The 18749-nt window shown below is 40.6% G+C and overlaps 2 protein-coding genes across 8 annotated transcripts in view; one reads left to right on the top strand and one right to left on the bottom strand.

Annotated features, from left to right (window-relative positions):
- Window positions 1–13714, top strand: part of ORC6 (origin recognition complex subunit 6) — a 62681-nt gene extending 48967 nt beyond the window's left edge. The window contains exon 7 of the mRNA XM_060185633.1: window positions 12604–13714. Within this exon, the coding sequence (XP_060041616.1) occupies window positions 12604–12638 (35 nt within the window). The 3' untranslated portion in view covers window positions 12639–13714. The remainder of the gene's footprint in view (window positions 1–12603) is intronic.
- The window catches only part of MYLK3 (myosin light chain kinase 3), a 72548-nt gene that overhangs the window by 10051 nt on the left and 43748 nt on the right, over window positions 1–18749 (bottom strand). For all 7 annotated transcript variants that reach the window (XM_060185628.1, XM_060185627.1, XM_060185626.1 and 4 more), the window contains exons 5-9: window positions 17222–17327; window positions 16616–16709; window positions 16144–16253; window positions 15266–15407; window positions 12445–12515 (exon numbers count right to left, since the gene is read on the bottom strand). In XM_060185628.1, coding sequence (XP_060041611.1) covers window positions 12445–12515; window positions 15266–15407; window positions 16144–16253; window positions 16616–16709; window positions 17222–17327 — 523 coding nt within the window. The remainder of the gene's footprint in view (window positions 1–12444; window positions 12516–15265; window positions 15408–16143; window positions 16254–16615; window positions 16710–17221; window positions 17328–18749) is intronic.

The raw sequence follows: 18749 nt of genomic DNA, 5'->3' as shown, positions 1-18749 counted from the left end.
TCCAAAGGCCTCTGCCCTTTCTTCATGAGATAGTTTCTCTCTTTCTGGAACATTTCCGCCCACCGCTGGCCTGCCAGAGCCTGCTCACTGCTGCAGGGCACAGGGCATTGGGTGCTGGCTCCCTCTGCGCTGCTCAGCCGCGGAGAGCAGGTCTGCGGGCATGGTGGGCAGAACTGCAGCCCATCCTGTCCCCCAGCCCGGGGCACCTCGGCCCATGCCTTCTGCACGGCTGGCCCGCCCGCCCTCCTGCTATGAAGTCTGGGCAGATCCCAGACCACTTGGAGACCGCAGGCTCCCTGCTGGGACTGGGCCCCCTGACTGAGATCCCCAGCTCGGCTCTGACGGCAGAGGAGCTAAAATACGCAGACATATGTGCAGTGATGGCACCCTTGCAATTCCTGGAAGTGAATTTGCGCAAGAGGCCACCACCGGACAATGCACCCCCCGAACAACTAAGACAGTACAGATCTAAATTTGTGTTTAAAATGACATGTCTTCGTAACAAAAGTTTTTCTCCTTGTGTATTAAAGACCATGTTTATGTGTGTGTTTGAAGTTTGGTAAACATTAACTTTAAGGTTAAAAATGTAACTTTAAGGCTACATTCTTACCAGGCAAAGTTAAATGAAAAAGGTTTTCAACATAATTCTCATAAAGGTAAAATTAACTTACATTTAATGTCTGAGGTAAAAATTAGTTAAAAATCAATATATTTTAATTAACTTGTTCTAAAAAACCTGCGCACACCTAGGGTGTGTCTCCATCTTATATGGGTGTAACAAAAGGTTAAATAAGACGTTATTGATATGTAAAGCTCTCAAATACCTTCTTAATTAATAATGATAGATTGCACAATGGTTATGCTAATGATTCTCATGCCTGAGGCTCTAACAATGGTTCTTTGCCTTACCACATTTTATTGCACTTAAATTGGTTAAGGAGCCTTAAAATGAAACGAGAAAGACCTTCCAAATTTATAAAGATACTTAAACCAATTATAATCATCGAGTTATCAATTGTGGTAAACTTCTAACCTGCTACAAGTTTTGTTTCATAAATAAGTAAATTGCAGCTGTCAAGTTCTCTACAGAAGAGCGGAATTCCAGGGGCTGACCTTCCTCATGCAACATTTCACCCCCCCTGGCAATTCCTCAGTGGACATCTGCTTTGAACCGGCACTTCTATCGGACTTACTGGTACACAACTCTACAGTAGCTTCCCTTTATGCTGCTGGGCTTCTCAAAGACTGACTGCAGCCAGCTGCCTTGGGACTCTAAAGGCCATACCCCCCCTCCTCGCTAGGTAATGCCCACAGAGGCAGGAAATGCCCGTCGAGGCAAGAAATGCCCAGAGGCAAGAGAAGCCCACAGAGGCAAGAAATGCCCCCCTCAGGCCTTCCCTTGGCAACACACTGCTTCTTGTTGCTCGCTTACTTGTTCTTCCATGTTTGTGCCAGTTTTTTTTTTTGAAAATGCCTGTACGATATAGGTTTCTGTTCACCCCACACTCCTGATACTATGGTCAATTAGTTAAAAAGAAAAGGGGGAATTGTTGGTATGCTTCTAGTTCTGCTTCTGGGATCCCTTCTGTTACATTGCTTGACGTTGTGGTCTGTTTACATGATCATTCTGTTACATTGGTTTGGTCTCACTCCTCCTGCCTTGGGGAGATTTTGGTTTAGTCCTTGCCTTTTTGCTCTTCTTGCTTCTCCCCGCCCCCTATCCTACATACTTCCTGGGTTGTGGACTCTTCGGCTGGAGGAGAAAAAGGCAGGACAGGATCATGTTATGATTAGGTTATATTAGTTTTTTGAATTGTTTGCTCGTGAATAAAGAAATACTGCTTCTCCACTCAGCCATGTGTCCCTGATCGTCTGTCTCCCGCCTTGAAGCTAGCCCAGCATACTGGCACCCTGAACTCTGACTGACAATTTTCACTGGGAAGATAGCTCAACCTGTTGGCGCACCAGTTTGCATGCCTGAGATCCCAGAGGCCACAGATTCAGTCACCAGCACTACCTTATGCCAGAGCTGAGCAATGTTCTGGTCCTTTCTCCCACCTCTCTCACTATAAATTGGTAAATCTAAAATATATATATATATAATAAAAAAGGAGGACTGGATAATTAGTTTACCTGGATAGTGTTTTGTCATGCACACAACTCAGATTTGACCCTCACCCACTCACAACACTGGAGGAAGCTTGAGTGCTATAGTATCCCTTTCCCTCCCCTATCTGTCTTAGTATCTGAAAAAGTCATCCCAGAGCAGTGAAGCGCCTGTGATGACAATAAAATTATATATATATATATATGTATATATATATATGGTTCATTAACTCAATTTCTCAGTATATATATTAAACTATTTGTTTTTTAATGATAATTATTTTATTAATTTTTCAAACTAGAGTACTGCTCAATTCTGGCTTATGGTGATGCTAGTGATTAGACCTGGGATATTGGAGCCTTAGGCATGAAAGTTTTTTCAAAACTACTATGCTATCTCCCCAGCCCCAGTTTTGGAATATATATCTCAGAGTTCTAAAGAGAAATTTACATATCCATGTTTGTAGCAACATTGTTCACAATAAGTCCAAGCTGTCCATTGGTGAATGGATATCAAAACATGGCATGCATTTTGTTACATGTAACAAATTGTTCACTGGCGAGTTCAAAGGGAAGGAAATTCTGGCACATCCTCAAACATGGATATATCTAAAAGACTGTCTACAAAATGAAGTAAGCTAAACAAACACATACTGTAGGGTGGGTTAGATCCATAATGGTTATGCTAAGGGGCTCTCATGCCTGAGGCTCCAAAGTCTCAGATTCAATCCCCCACATCAGCATAAGCCAGAGCTGAACAATGCTCTAGCAAAAAAGGAAGAGGGGGGAGGGGGAGGGAGAGGAGAAGGAGGAGGATAAGAAAAACATATACTGTATGACTCTTAAACCCTAAGACAGCAGGAACCTTCCCCATTCTCTGTAAAACCAGTATTTCTCCCAGTACTGGAACCTCAGGGGTGGGGCTTGCTTTCTTGCATGCTTCTCTCAGTTCATACCAACTGATACTGCATCTGCTGATCTAAACCTAATCACTGCAACCAGTACCACTTCAACATCTTTCACTGCAGATTGTGTCCAGAGACACCAGGCTTGGGATGTCAACCCTTCAGCTTCATTACTCTGTTGAGACCTTTCCTAGATGATAGGGTTAGGGTTAGGGTAGTGCATTTCCTAACAAAACCTCAGAACCTAGATATAGACCAGGGCCCATGAGATAGGGCATATGTATACATGTATCCATAAATTATATACCTTAAAGCAAAAGTGCAAAATTGTTTTCAGTGAGTCAATAAACGCAGCAAGCTAGTAGAAAGACCTAAAAAAAGACACCATAAAGTACCTAATCAAATAGTTTCTACTTAGACCTATATACTCTCCTCACCTACTTCCTATTTCACTACCCCCAATAACTCCAAGGCTATCCTTGTCAGACAAAGTAAGGACAAAAGCTGGATAAGGGCAAGAGACCAGTATACTTTAATAATGGCTCTTTTGGTTACTACCAGGCCACCCTATCACTCAGTACCCTAGTCAGGGAATCCTGGGATTCCCACACAGACATGATGGGCCTAGACCTCTAACAGGTCCCTCTCTCCACTGTCACTGGTCATCTCCATCAGGAACAACATAGTGCACAATAGTTTGCAGTGAGTCAATAAATACCCCTTTGTTGGCTGCTATAGGACCTTGCCCCCCCTATGAAGACTAATAATGGTAGGGACAGCCCATTCTCAGAAGGGACCAACATAGTGTACCACTGAAGGAAAATGGTTTCTAAAATTAGTGCACACTAGAATGTTCCATGGAATGTGAGCTCAGACCTACAGGGATGCAGAGGTTACATAGGCTCCTGTGATGAATACGGGCCCCAGATCAAATTGATGGAATTTATAGTTAACAATATTTATATACCTTTTCCATATTTGGGAGCTACTCTCTTCCCTGATCCGGCTTCCTAGTCCTATTTCCAACTCTGACAACATCTCCCCAGACAATACCTTTGGTCCACCTGCATGTTAGATGTTGGACTCAGGCAAAAATTAGTAAAGTCATGGGCCCCTTGGAATATACCTAAAATAGATCCTAAGTCTCATCTGCTATATTCTTGCCTTTAGGTTCCTGATTATTTAACAATTTGTTCTGTTTTATATCTTAGTGCTTTTTCAGCCAACAAATTCCAGATGCTACATGATGCCAACCTGACTTCCCTGGGCAGATGACCTCACCAAGGTGTCCTGGAACCCTGTCTCCCTAGAGCCTTGCCCCACTAGGGAAAGAGAGAGACAGGCTAGGAGTATGGATTGACTTGCCAATAGCTATGTCTAGTGAAGAAGCAATTATAGAAGGCAGACCTTCCATCTTCTGCACCTAGGTTCATGCTCCCAGAGCGATAATAAATAGGAAAGTTTTCAAGGGAGGGGATGGGATGTGGTGTTTTGGTGGTGGGAATTCTGTGGAATTGTACCCCTTTTATCCTATGGTCTTATCAATATTTCCGTTTTATAAATAAGTTAAAAAAGAAAAGAAGGGGAGTTGGGGGAGTCAGGCATAGCTAAATGGGTTAAGCGCAGGTGGTGCAAAGCACAAAGATAAGCATAAAGATCCTGGTTCAAGCCCCCGGCTCCCCACCTGCAGGGGAGTCGCTTCACAGGTGGTGAAGCAGGTCTGCAGGTGTCTGTCTTTCTCTGCCCCCTCTGTCTTCCCCTCCTCTCTCCATTTTTCTCTGTCCTATCCAACAACAATGACAGCAATAACAACAACAACGATAAACAACAAGGGCAACAAAAGGGAAAATAAATAAATAAATTTAAAAAAAAGAAAAGAGAAGAAAAACATATACTATATGACTTCACTTGTGTGATAAGTAGAGTAGTCAAAAATTTATAGAAACGTTACAATGGTATTTTCTAGGGGCCAGAGACAGGAAGGAAATGAATTCTTTATTTCATTAATGTGGAAAAAATCTGCAGGTTGGCTGCACAACAATGTGGGTATAATTTAACAGTACTGCATTCATCTTAAAAATTGGTTATAATGGTAAACTTTATGTTACATGTATTTTACCACAGTTGTAACAAAGGTTAGAAATATCGATTCTGTACATAAAGTTTTTTTTTTTAATTTATTTCTTTATTGGGGAATTAATGTTTTACATTCAACAGTAAATACAATAGTTTGTACATGGATAACATTCCCCAGTTTCCCATTTAACAATACAACCCCCACTATGTAATTTATCATCCTTCATGGACCTGTATTCTCCCCACCCACCCACCCCAGAGTCTTTTACTTTGGTGTGATATGCCAATTACATTTCAGGTTCTACTTGCGTTTTCGTTTCTGATCTTGTTTTTCAACTTCTACCTGAGAATGAGATCATCCCATATTCATCCTTCTGTTTATGACTTATTTCACTCAACATGATTTTTTCAAGGTCCATCCAAGATCGGCTAAAAACGGTGAAGTCACCATTTTTTACAGCTGAGTAGTATTCCATTGTGTATATATACCACAACTTGCTCAGCCACTCATCTGTTGTTGGACACCTGGGTTGCTTCCACTGTACATAAAGTTTTAATAAAGACTAGGAAGAAACTTGATGAATAAGTGTGAAAGAAGATAGTGAGGGGCCGGGCAGTGGCACACCCAGGTAAGTGCACATATCACCATGTGCAAGGAACAACGTTTGAGCCCCTGCTCCTGTCCATGAATCAGGTCTGCAAGTGTTTATATTTCTCTTTCCCTCTCTGACTCTCCTGCCCCTCTCAGTTTCTCTCTTTCCTATCAAATAAAATAGAAAGAAAGAAAGAAAAAAAGATACTGAAAGGTGTTTTTAGAATCTCTTTTGAATCAGAATATTTAATGAGTAGTAGTCAAGCTTGGTAGATGAGCAGATAAATCTGTTGAATCCAGTAGAATGATATTTAGTGTTAAAAAAAACCTGAACTTCAGTCTTAGAGATGGCAAGCACAAGGCCTAGAGTTAACCCCTGGCATCATATATGCCAAAATGATATTCTGGTGTGTGTTTCCTCTCTCTCTCTTTGTAAATACATTTAAAAAAATCTTTTAAAAAGACTGAAATATCACATTATTATGAAAAGATACAGAGGAACCATAAATCTATATTCCTAAGTGAAAGAAATCAATATGGGAAAAGTACTACCATATCACTATCTACTTGACATGGAAGAGGAAAAACTATGGAGAATAGTTTATAGATAATTGCAAGGATTCAGAAGGAGGGAGAAATGTGCAGGATTTTTAGGGTAGTGAAAAGTACTATATGTACTATAGTGATGAATTCCTATAGTGATTTATCTGTCTAATGCACCTTATTAGACTGAACTGTAATGTTAAGTACAGACTAGGTGATTATGATGTGTCAGCATAGGTCTGTGACAAAAAAGTACCACTTTGGTGGTGAGTAGGGACATCAAATAGTGTCTTTATCTCCCCACTTAGTTTTGCTATAAAATTAAAAGTACCAAGGGTCAGGGTAGTGGTTACACATGTTACAATGCGAAAACCCAAGTTCAAGCCCCTGGTCCCCCTCTTGCAGGGGGAAAGCTTTACAAATAGTGAAGCAGTTCTGTAGGTGTCTCTCTGTCCCTCTCCCTCTCTTTTGCCCCTCCCCTCTCAATTTCTCTCTGTCTCTATCCAATAATAATTAAAAATAATAAGGGGGGCAATGGTGCACTGGGTTAAGCGCACATAGGACAAAGTGGAAGGACCCACTCAAGGTTCCCAGTGCAAAGCCCTGGCTCCCCACCTGCAGGGGGGGTAGTTCATCTCATAAGTAGTGAAGCAGGTCTGCAGGTGTCTATCTTTCTCCCTCTCTATCTTCCTCTCCTCTCTCAATTTCTCTCTGCCCTATCCAAAAAAATTGAAAAGATGGCCATAGGAGTAGTGGATTCATAGTGCAGGCACCGAGCACCATCGATACCACTGGAGGCAAAAAAAAAAAAAAAATATATATATATATATATATATAGAAAAAAAAGTACCAATACTAATACTAGACTCTTAATAGAAGATCCCTGATGACTTCAGTGTCATATATCAGGTCATAACTTCATATGGTTTGGGATAGGTCCCTTCTTGCCAGGCCAAAGGATCTGATGAAATAAATGGGCATTGTGTTCCCATCTGAGCACTGATCTAGGAATTGGGAGACCCAAACCTCCACCTAGCAGTGAAGTATCTTAAACAAGATATTTCCTGTCCTTTCACCATCCTTGATCTTTATCAAGCCCCTGTTTAGGCCCACTAATCTCTCTTATTGTTCAGTCGAATATAATTTTTGTCCCATTTGGTGTCATAGCTCTCACAATTTATATGTGACTTCAGAAGGTCTGTTGGGGACAAAACCATCAGTAAGAAATCTGTGCACCTTCTTTTAGTTCTACCCAGCAATATAATTTTCCTTTCTGCAGTTTGTACTGGAGGTGGGGTGGGGGTTGGTGTTGTCTCCCTCTTTACAAATATTTAATTTTTGAGTATCAAATATGTCTTCTCAACCTACACATTCCCCTCACTTTTTTAAATTTCTTTATTGGGGGATTAATGGTTTATAGTTGACAATCCCCCTCCTCCCCATTTTTGAAAGGACACAAGTCCTAGAAAGCAGCCCAATTTGGCAAAAGATCCTTTTTCACACATGTTAGACATCTTTATTTCTCAAATGCCTGGCAGTTTAGTATAAGTGGTCTTCTCTTAAATTTTCCTTGTATTTTCTTGAAACTTGCTTGTACCTATGGTTCCATTGAACAGGTCAACAATTTGTTTGATGATTTTAAGCAGCTTGGCAGTTTGTCGATAAATTTTGACAAATTAATTTTTGGTAAACTGGCCTATAACCATTTTACTTTTTACCTCCTCACTCAATACCCTAAAGGACTGTGTTCTAACTTCTGAGCCAGACATTTAGGACTCCTCACTGGAGTCTCACCTTGTACTGGACCATCAACCTCCAACCCCACCTGCAGCTCCCAGACCTCTCTGCTCATAAATAGTGTACATGCTGTTCCCATAATGCACACTCTTCCTCTTGTTCCCCTCTAGGCAGAGTTGTGCTAGAGCATGGAGTCAACTGGACCCATCTCTCTCCAACCCTCCATTCAGTAATGTTATGCTGGTAATTTGAAATCAACATACAGTAGCAAAGGTCATCCCATCTACTCCTACCAGCTGTTTGTTAAAAAGCACTAATATACCACTGCCTGTAAGGAAATGAAAACCTTTCCTTTCATCCCTTTTTACTGCTTATAGAAGACTTCCCAGATTCAAGAAACCTCAGGAGATTACTTCTTACTTAAAATCACAGTATGTTACTATAAGTACTCATTTGATAATTGGTCATCAAGCATTCAGGAGGATACTATATACACAGTGCTTGTATTCCCAATAGACACAGTATTATCCTACAGATGCTGAATGTTAGTTCTTGGGAAACCTTAACTTAAATGGTTTATAGCTCTCCAAAGGCTCACAGTGCATAAACAAATTACAGTATGTAAATGACATTAAATTTCATAGAAGATGTTAGGAGGAGAGAAACATCTAAAAAAGATGTTAGAAGGAGAGAAACATCTAAAAAAAATCTATATTCTTTCAACCTAAGCACTTAAGGTTTAAAATGAATGAACTGGTTAAATTTTAACATTGGGCTTAATGTGTAGGTGTAATGAGTAATAGGTTGAGAAACAGCTCTAATATAATTGACATACTAGTATGTGAGATGCATCCTAGTTTTACGACACTGTTTGAAAAATATTAAGCAATTTTTAATGTTATGAACTGAATGTGATTTCTAAATGTTTGCACTGGGGGAGGAGTTTAACATTACACATGAAATATAATGGGAATCCTGAGGATATGATGGAATTGGATGAATTTTGAGCCCTATTATTACTCTAATGACTTTAAACTTGGCTCCATTACCTCTTATGGTGTATGGGGAAATGCATCTTTCACTCCTGAAAGCAGTGGAACAGTGACCTAGAAAGATCAGTACAGTAGTTTTCAATGTCACCTCTGGGAGGCAGAAGATTAACAACAGAGGCAGGAAACCTTCCACTTGTACATAGAGTGCTTTGAGGCTCATAAAGTAACAAAAAAGTTACTTTGTGAATAATGACCACCAAAATGAGAAAATTTCAAGAACTGAAAATTCAATAAGGTGGTTCTGTAGTAGATCATATATGCTCCCTACATGAGGCCTTGAGTCCAGTCCCAGTACCTTATGGAAGTACCACAAGCAGCAATAAGGATGAAAATGGATTGAGATCCATGGATAGTGGCACAATGCTATAATATCTCTCCTTTCTCTCTCTCTATTTCTGTCTTTCTTACTTTCTATCTCTCACAATATAGACTGAAAATTGAACCAAGGAGGTAACTCAGTGGTTCCTGAACTTGTTCCCCTTTGACTATAAAGAAGAGTTCAGGGGGGTGGAGGTAGGGACTATTAATATATTCTCCTATTAACCTATAGTCTTATAAATGATTATTTAATCAATATAAGAGGGGAAAATAGATTGAATGTCTCAAGCTTTTTAATACATAGACTTCAGTTCTGAGTATATAGTCTTTCAACCTAAGCACTTCAGGTTTCAAATGAATAAACTGATTAAATTTTAACATTGGGCTTACATTGTTCATTCATTTCTAAATAATAACTTTTAATATTCAGTCACCTATAATCTTAGACCAAGGAGACCAGAAGTTTGTCTTTCCAGTATATAAGATATAGTTATTTGTAAATAGCATTAAATGATACAAATCATGGTAAAGTCTTATGTAGTACAGTAAAGCTTAACCATGGGATTTTCAAAGTAAATCAAGTTCCCAAATAATTTGGTTATAATAATAATTACCTATTGTCTTCTTAAACCTAAGACAACAGAGAACTTTTCTCTTTCTCTGTAAACCCATATTTCTCCCAGTTCTGGAACTTCTGGGGTTTAGCTCATTTTCCTCTATGCTTCTTTTGATCCATACCATTTGATACTGCATCAGCTGATCTCAACCAAATCAATGCAACTAGTGCCACCTCTATATGTTGCACTTTGGACTATATCCAGAGATGCCAGGCTTGAAATGTCAACCCTCCAGCTCCAATACTCTGCCACCAAGTTGCAGATGCTTCCCTGACACCAACCTGACTTCCCTGGACAGACAACCTCACTTAAGTGTCCCGGAACTCCACCTCCCCAGAGCCCTACCCCACTAGGGAAAGATAGAAACAGGATGGGGGTTATGGATTGACTTGTCAACACCCATGTCCAGGGGAGAAATAATTATAGAAGCCAGAACTTCCACTTTCTGCACCCCATAAATATCTTGGTCCATATTCCCAGAGGGATAAATAATAGGGAAACTTCCAGTGGAGGGAAGGGCATATGGAACTCTGATGGTGGGAACTGTGTGGAATTTTACCCCTCTTATACCACAATCTTGTTAATCATTATTATGTCACTAATAAAATAATTATTAAAAAAAAGAGTTGAGGAGCCCGGTATTGGCATACCTAGTTGAGTGCACATGTAACAATGTGCCAGGACACAGGTTTGAACCTCTAGTCCCCACCAGCAGGAGGAAAGCCTTGCAAGTGGTAAGGCAGTCCTGCATGTGTCTCTCTTTCTCCCTCTCTAGCTTCCCTGCCTCTCTATATTTCTGGCTGTTTCTATCCAATAAATAAATATAATTTAAAAAATTTAAAAAGAACTATCAAAAAAGAGTTGAAAGTTCAGTTGTGATATAAGAAAATATGTGATTCCCAAAGCAATGATATTCTTGTGGAAAAAGAATTCTGGAGGAAGCCTGGAAGATGAATTATGGATTGTGGATGCCTGAATATTTGAAGGCTTGTTCTTCTTGATGTCAAAGTTCTCTTACTATCACTTTTAAGAACCAGGGCAACACTAGGTACATGCCATGGGCAAGAGTTCTGAGGCATGAAGCTAATCATTCATGTAACTGGACTGGATCATATAGTAAACCATCTGCATTTTACTTGGTTATAGTAAAGGCTAGTTTAGGGACTAGTTGGTGGTGCACCTGGTTAAGCACATACATTACAGTGCACAAGCCCCTGGTCCCCACTTGCAGGGGGAAAGCTTCACAAGTGGTGAAGCAGGGCTGCAGGTATCTCTCCCTCTATCTTTCCCTCCCCTCTCAATTTCCCTTTGTCTCTATCCAATAATAAATAAATATAATTTTAAAAGTAAAAAAGGTGGTCTGCGAGGTGGTGCAGTGGATGAAGCGTTAGATTCTCAAGCATGAGGTCCTGAGTTCAATCCCCAGCAGCACATGTACCAGAGTGATGTCTGGTTCCTTCTTTCTCTCTCCTTCTATCTGCATGAATAAATAAATAAAATCTTTTTTTAATATTTTATTTTATTTATTTATTCCCTTTTGTTGCCCTTGTTGTTTTATTGTTGTAGTTATTATTGTTGTTGTCGTCGTTGTTGTATAGGACAGAGAGAAATGGAGAGAGGAGGGGAAGACAGAGGGGGAGAGAAAGATAGACACCTGCAGGCCTGCTTCACCGCCTGTGAAGCGACTCCCCTGCAGGTGGGGAGCCGGGGTTCGAACTGGGATCCTTATGCCAGTCCTTGTGCTTTGCGCCACCTGCGCTTAACCCGCTGCGCTACAGCCCGACTCCCCTAAGTAAAATCTTTTTAAAAATAAAAAGGATAGTTGTAAAAGTTACTTTAAGGAACTTCAGTATATTTTAAATTATGTGCAATGTTCAATTTATGCACTGACTGAAGCTAGAAGCCATGACCTTCATGGGATGGGCTGGCACTATCATTTAACCTTCATATCTGCTCTGTCAGCAGTTGCTTCATTATATTACCATTTTACCAAAATCTAACTTAGTTCTGAGTAACTGCAGATGCATCTCATATATTTTGTCATTTTACCGAATCATTTCTAGGAGGGCAGGGCAGTTGTGAAGCATCTCACAGGCTAGCACATTCTAGCCACTGGAGGTTTGGGGAATAAACAGAGCTGCTCAGCACCTCCACTCAGTGAAGTCCTTCCCTTAACCATCATTCCCTTTTCCATTTAGATAGGTGTTTTGAAATATAGTTAACCCTATTCTTTTTCATAGATGCAGAGCTCATAGTACAGCACTATCTGTTACAGCAGTAGCATAACCTTTCTGCACAGCTGAAAGCTCCTGAGCTGAGATTTCTTGCTTCAGTCTCAAACTAACTATTGTGTTGTCAGAAAAGTCATGTTGTATTTTTTTTATGCTTTTGTATGCAAAAAAATGCATTATGAATTTTTTGCCAACCCATTACATACAAAACTATCACAAAGAACTTCTAACGTATTCTACCATAATGCAAAAATAGAAACCTCTTACCTTTTGGCAAGTCCGAAGTCAATGATCTTAATCTGATGTCCTGTCTGACTAACACACAGTATGTTCTCTGGCTGGAAAGAAATAAAAGTCTGCTTAGCTCAGTCAACAGCTAAGATCTGCAGTTACTTACTGCATTTTTTTTTTTTTTTTTGTCAATAGGTTTCAGGAAAATGAATGAATCAGGGAAGCCCTAAAAGGACAGATAAACAATGAAAATGAAGTTGACTGGTGAGACACAATAAGGACCAGAGGATTCCTAGCCTGTGTAACTGAGCAGACACAGCACAACTCCAACCCCTGGCCACCAGGCAGGAATAAGACTCAATTGCCAGAGTGCTTTTTTCCTCAAGATAAGTCAGAAGTTTAGGTATCTTTGTAGAAAAAAAGATGTTTTCATCTACTTTTGAATGTTGAGAACTAAATCAAACTTAAACACTCATTTGTCATGTATGGCAGTCAGAGCACCTCTGTGATGTAGGCTTAATCCACAAGCAGCTTGTTTGACACCATTGACACCATTGACTTGGAATAGTGATCTGAAATCTGGTTTGTACTTTAGAATTATGAGGATCTCTCAAAAATACCAGTGACCTGCCTCAAACCCAACCAGTTACCTCAGAATCTCAGAGGTAACTTTGAAGCTTCAGTGGTCAAGGAGATCACAGATACTAAGTATCGACTCACCATATTGAGACAATTAAGTCTCTCAGGTCAGCTTTGAGGCCTTTAGGAAATCTGAAACAATGCTTGCTGCGCTGGCAGATGTGAGAGGTAGCAGATGAAGGACTTATAGTTGAAAAAAACCTAGAGAGTTAAGGCCCAGTATCTGAGGTCTAACATTACAGTCTACATTATCTGGGCCTGAAGTCATAGATGAGTCCCTTTATATTCCTGAAACCTCAGTCTTCACCCTTAAAAGGAAATAATAACTTCTTCCTATTTTCCTTCTGTGAATGTGTGAGGAGCAAATGACATAATATGCATGAAACACTATATGGCTTTCAAAGCAAAAAGGCTGGGAATGTTTGTAGACAGGGCTCCTTTCAATTTATTTATTAATTCATTTTTTTATTTTTATGTAATGTCATATAAGGCAATGAACTCAACATCGTAATTATATATGATGCAACCTCATGGACTCAACGTTTTACTTTCTTATTTAGAGAGATATAAGGAGGGACAGCAAGAAAGAGGAGAATTCTGTCTTCCCTGGGCAGATGACCTCATCAACATGTCTTGAAACCTCACTAGGTGGAGTCGGGTGGTAGTGCAGTGGAATAAGTGCAGGTAGTGCAAAGCTCAAGGACTGGCGGAAGGATCCCCGTTCAAGCCTCCGGCTCCCCCACCTAGTGGAGAGTCGCTTCACAGGCAGTGAAGCAGGTCTGCAGGTGTCTATCTTTCTCTCTCCCTCTATGTCTTCCCCTCCTATCTCCATTTCTCTCTGTCCTATCCAACAGTGATGGCATCAATAACAACAACAATAATTACAACAATAGAAAAACAACAAGGGCAAAAAAAGGGAAAATAAATAAATATAAAAATGTTTTGTTTTGTTTTTAAAAAAGAAACCTCACAAGGGCAAGATAGAAATTGGCTGAAGGGTATGGATTGACCTGCCAATGCCCATGTCCAGCAGAGAAGCAATTGCAGAAGCCAGAAATCCCACCTTTGCACCCCCAAAAGAATTCTCTCCCTAGAAAAAAGAGAAAAAAAAAGAATTCTCTCCCAGTGGGGGAGAAATGATAAGAGGGAGATGATCAGAGGGTCTCTGAACTCCAACTACATTAAGACTGGGAGAGAGAAGAGGAAAAAAGGAGGGACAGGGGCTGGGTGGTAGTGCACCTGGTCTAGCACACATGTTACAGTGTTCAAGGACTGGGGTTCCAGACCCCAGTCCCTACCTGCAAAGGGAAAGCTTCATGAGTGGTGAAGCAGGACTACAGGTGTCTCTCTCCCTATCTCCCCACTCCTCTCAATTTCTGGCTGTCTCCAATAAAAATAAAAATAATACATTTTTTTTAAAGCTAGACTAAGGTAGCTGCTATAATTGTAAGATAATTATAGTGTTAGCTTCTAACCAGAGGAGGAAAGAAAAAAAGAAAAAGAAAGAAAAAAAGAGGGACATTGGTGTATGTGTGACTTGGAAAGAAATAGAAGATGGGGGGCCAGGTGGTGGTGCACCTGGTTGAATGCACATGTTACAATGCTCAAGGACCCAGATTCGAGCCCCCAGGCTGCAGTGTAAAAGCTTTGCAAGTAGTGAAGCAGTGTTGCAGGTGTCTGTCTCTCTCCCACTCTATCACTCTCTTCTTTCTCAATTTTTGGCTGTCTCTACCCAATAAATAAAGATAATTTAAGGAAAGATAAGATAGGACCATAGGAAAAAAAAAGGGCAAATATATAAAAATATAGATAGTTATAGAAATAATAGTTAACCCATATCTACAACCTTAAGAGAACTGCTGTAGCTTACAATGAGAGATTGGGGATTCAGAACTCAGGTGGTACAACTCTGGGAACAGTGCAGAGTTGTACCCCTATTATCTTGTAATCTTGTAAATCAATATTTCATCACTAATAAAAATTTTTTAAAAGAGAGAGGAGAGACACCACAGCACCACTTTGCCATCTGTGGTGCTCCTTGGGTGTTAACTCATGGTGTTCCCCTGTGATTCTAGGACTAAAACACAAGTCTCACTCATGCTGAATCAGATGAGCTAGCTTCTGATACCTGATACCTTAGTAGGGTTCTCTAACATGACAGAGAAGCAGAGACTCAGGAACCAAGACCTACACACCGCACATACAGGGGAAGCCTGACCTTTAAGTCCAGGTGCAGGATATAATGCTGGTGGAGGTAATGTACACCCTCGCAGATCTGCTTGGTGAACAAGATCACATCCAACTCAGTCAGGTGCAACTTCTCACTGGTGATCCTGTCAAAGAGCTCACCCCCATCCACACTGCCAGGCAAAGAGAGAAGCAGGCTTTAGACTGAGCAAGGCTCTCAGTAGGTCTAGTCATTTTTGTCTTAAAGGGACAGAAGAGGTTGATGCAGAGGACTTTATGGTGCTTCTAGGTTTTCATGGGAACCATTAATCTGACTCAATCCTAGCTCAGAGTGCAGGTAGGAACTAATGAGTAGTCTGGGAGGTAGTGGTAGATGGGATGTGTGACTCTTAACCATGAGATATTGAGTTCAATCCCAGGCAGTACTTGTACCAAAGTGATGCCTGGTTTTCTTTCTCTCTCTCTTCTCCTACCACCTCATTCATAAAAAGAGGTGAGAGAGAGAGAGAGAGAAGAAGAGAAGAAGAAGAAGAAGAAGAAGAAGAAGAAGAAGAAGAAGAAGAAGAAGAAGAAGAAGAAGAAGAAGAAGAAGAAGAAGAAGAAGAAGAAAAGAGGAAGGGAGGGAGGGAGGAAGAACGAACGAAAGAAAGAAATTAAAAGAAGAGTTATGAGGAAGGCACTGGGTTCAGTGTTCATATTCCAGGCTCTTTTTAGAAACTTCTGGTCCTATTATTAAATCAATTTTTAAAAATGTGTAGAAGTAGGCAAGAAGTAAGAGAAAGAAAGAGAGGGAGAAAGAGAGAAAAGAAAGAAAGAAAGAAAGAAAGAAAGAAAGAAAGAAAGAAAGAAAGAAACCACCTTCAGTCAAGTTCATAGAGAAGCCATTGCCCCACTTTTTTAAACACTCACTACTCCATGATGAGGGTAAAGTTGTTCTTGCTCTCGAAGGCATCATACAACTGGATCAGGTTCACATGACTTATCTGGTTCATGATGTTGATCTCATTCTTAACATCCTCCTTTAAGAGTCAGATGGAGAGAGGAGTTTCCAAGCCAAAAAAAAATTAAGAAAAAGAACCAGCTAAGATTAAGAAACACACACAGACACACACATGCACACCCTGCACACCCTACATCCTTGCTTTCAGCTTGCATACCAGGCCTCTTTGACTCACCACCCAAGTCCAGTTCTTAGAACAAAGAGTCCTCAATCTTACCCAACCATATATGAAATTATATGGTTACATATAATTACACATATGAAATTCAGAAGTCCAGTAAGACCCTGTCACCCAGTGGTCAGGGTATCCAGCTGATTGGAATGTGGGAGTCATGAGAACGAGGCAGCTAAGGAGGTAGATGGAATCTGCAGATGTCTCACCCGATCCTTGGCAGTCTTCACTTTGATTATCTTGGCTGCAAGTGAGAGGCCTGTGGACTTCTCTGTGCACTTATGGACCTGGCCAAATCGTCCTCTGCAGAAATACATTGGCACAGCAGACTGAGAAGTCATAAGGCTCACCCCACACACAGTTGGCCATCAAGTACCCTGGGCTTACTAGCTTTACCCCCTCCCTTTTTCATATACACATCATAGGGGTTAGCCAGCAACTAAGTGTTTCCTAGTTAACACCTACACCCTTATACACACTATCCTCACTTCAAACCTCATGGGGTTCCCAGCATATATCCCCCACACCCCACATCTCAGGTCTGTCCTGCTCCCTAGAGAATATCTAAAGTCATCCATATTAACCCTCATGTCACCTCCAGCATACAGTTCTCAGAGCCTCATGTGGGCTCCACTGAATTCAATGGGATACCCTTTTCAGTCCATCCCATGGGCTATCCACTTAATCTCCCACTATGCAGAATATCCTGTTCCATCATGCAGTCTTTAAGAACTATCCAGTAACACCCTGGCTTGACCTCCAAGTCCTTCCCAGCCCTTCTGCATGCTTTTTATCAAAGTAGAAGGCCCACCTACCCTCCCAGGACTTCATGCTGGCACACTGTGTAAACTGCCGAGATCAAGGTCTCCTTGACACTCACCATCCGGTGTTCAAAAGGGGCAGGCAGGGCTGGAGTATCATCTGTTTGGAAGGCAAAACCTATGAGCTTTGTATATGAGGCTCACACCTCACATTCACCCATCTAAGACCAACTTAACTTCAGTTGATGCCAGGGACAAATCTTTCACCTTTCTCAGCAAGCATTTCCTTTGAGTTGCCTATTTGTCAGAAGAGTAATCTAAATCTCAGAGAGGCAGAGTGAATGGCCCAAGATCAAACTGAGCTGGTTATAGATGGTATTCAAGGCAGGATTTCACAGTACCTACAACAATGATCTTTGAATGATCTTTGAAAAATGGGAAAGCTACGTCCAGCCTATTAACTGATATTGAGAAGAGGGTACAGGGTTGGCCAATGCAACATTCAGGAAATGAGCAGACTTGAACAGGCTAATGGTGCAGAGTTTGATGGTGTGACTGTTACATGTATTGTGGGCAGGACTATGGAAGACACAGCTCATAGCACCTTAACTCCTAGAGTACAGGGTAATGTAAGGCTAACAGTGGATCTGGGAAAGAAATGGAATACAGTAGCATTTGGGAAAATAAAAATATTTAAGTTTTTTTTCTTAAGTTCTTATCCTTTAAAGTGATATGTACCTAGAGATGTTACATGAACTAGAATGAAGGAATAAACAGAACTCATAATATGGATCAAACATAATGACATAAAATAGTACAGGGAGTCGGGAAGTAGTGCAGCACGTTAAGTGCATGTGGTGCAAAGCACAAGGACCAACATAAGGATACCATTTCGAGCTCCCGGCTCCCCACCTGCAGGAGAGTCGTTTCATAAGCAGTGAAGTAGGTCTGCGGGTGTCTATCTTTCTCTCCCCCTCTCTGTTTTCTCCTCCTTTCTCCATTTCTCTCTGTCCTATCCAAAAAATGACAACATCAATAAAACAACAATAATAACTACAACAATAAAACACCAAGGGCAACAAAAAGGAATGAATAAATAAATATTTTAAAAAATAGTTGGTACAATAAGACCAGAAAGTCATTGTGACAGGAACAAATCATGGACGCATTCATATGGATTCCATGAACAATTCTAATACCTTTGAAGTCATGTACCTGCAGCACTGGAAATACTATTTTTTTCTTAGCGTATCTCAATATGAGCAGCTATTTTGGCAGAGTGTAGATTTGTTTAGCAAAGAGCACACATCAAAGACGGATTTTAGGATTGATCTCAAGAACTGAGAAAAAGCCTGACTCCAATCTCTGTAGGGGGTAGAAAAATATGTTTAGTGAAAGGAATAATATACCCTCAGGAAAGGAAAAGACATGCAGAAATAGCTCTGCTAAAGAACAACTGATTTTGTTGTTATTGCTACTGGGGCTTTACTGCTCCAGGATGCTTTTTTTAAGATAGAGAACATCAAAGCTTCCCCCAGTACAGTAATATTCACATATCCGGAGAGCTTGAACATGGGTCATG

Source organism: Erinaceus europaeus, chromosome 2 (genome assembly GCF_950295315.1).
Source record: "Erinaceus europaeus chromosome 2, mEriEur2.1, whole genome shotgun sequence".
Taxonomy (NCBI): domain Eukaryota; kingdom Metazoa; phylum Chordata; class Mammalia; order Eulipotyphla; family Erinaceidae; genus Erinaceus; species Erinaceus europaeus.
The sequence above is the reverse complement of the archived record's forward strand: the minus strand, read 5'-3'. Positions and strand labels throughout refer to the sequence as shown.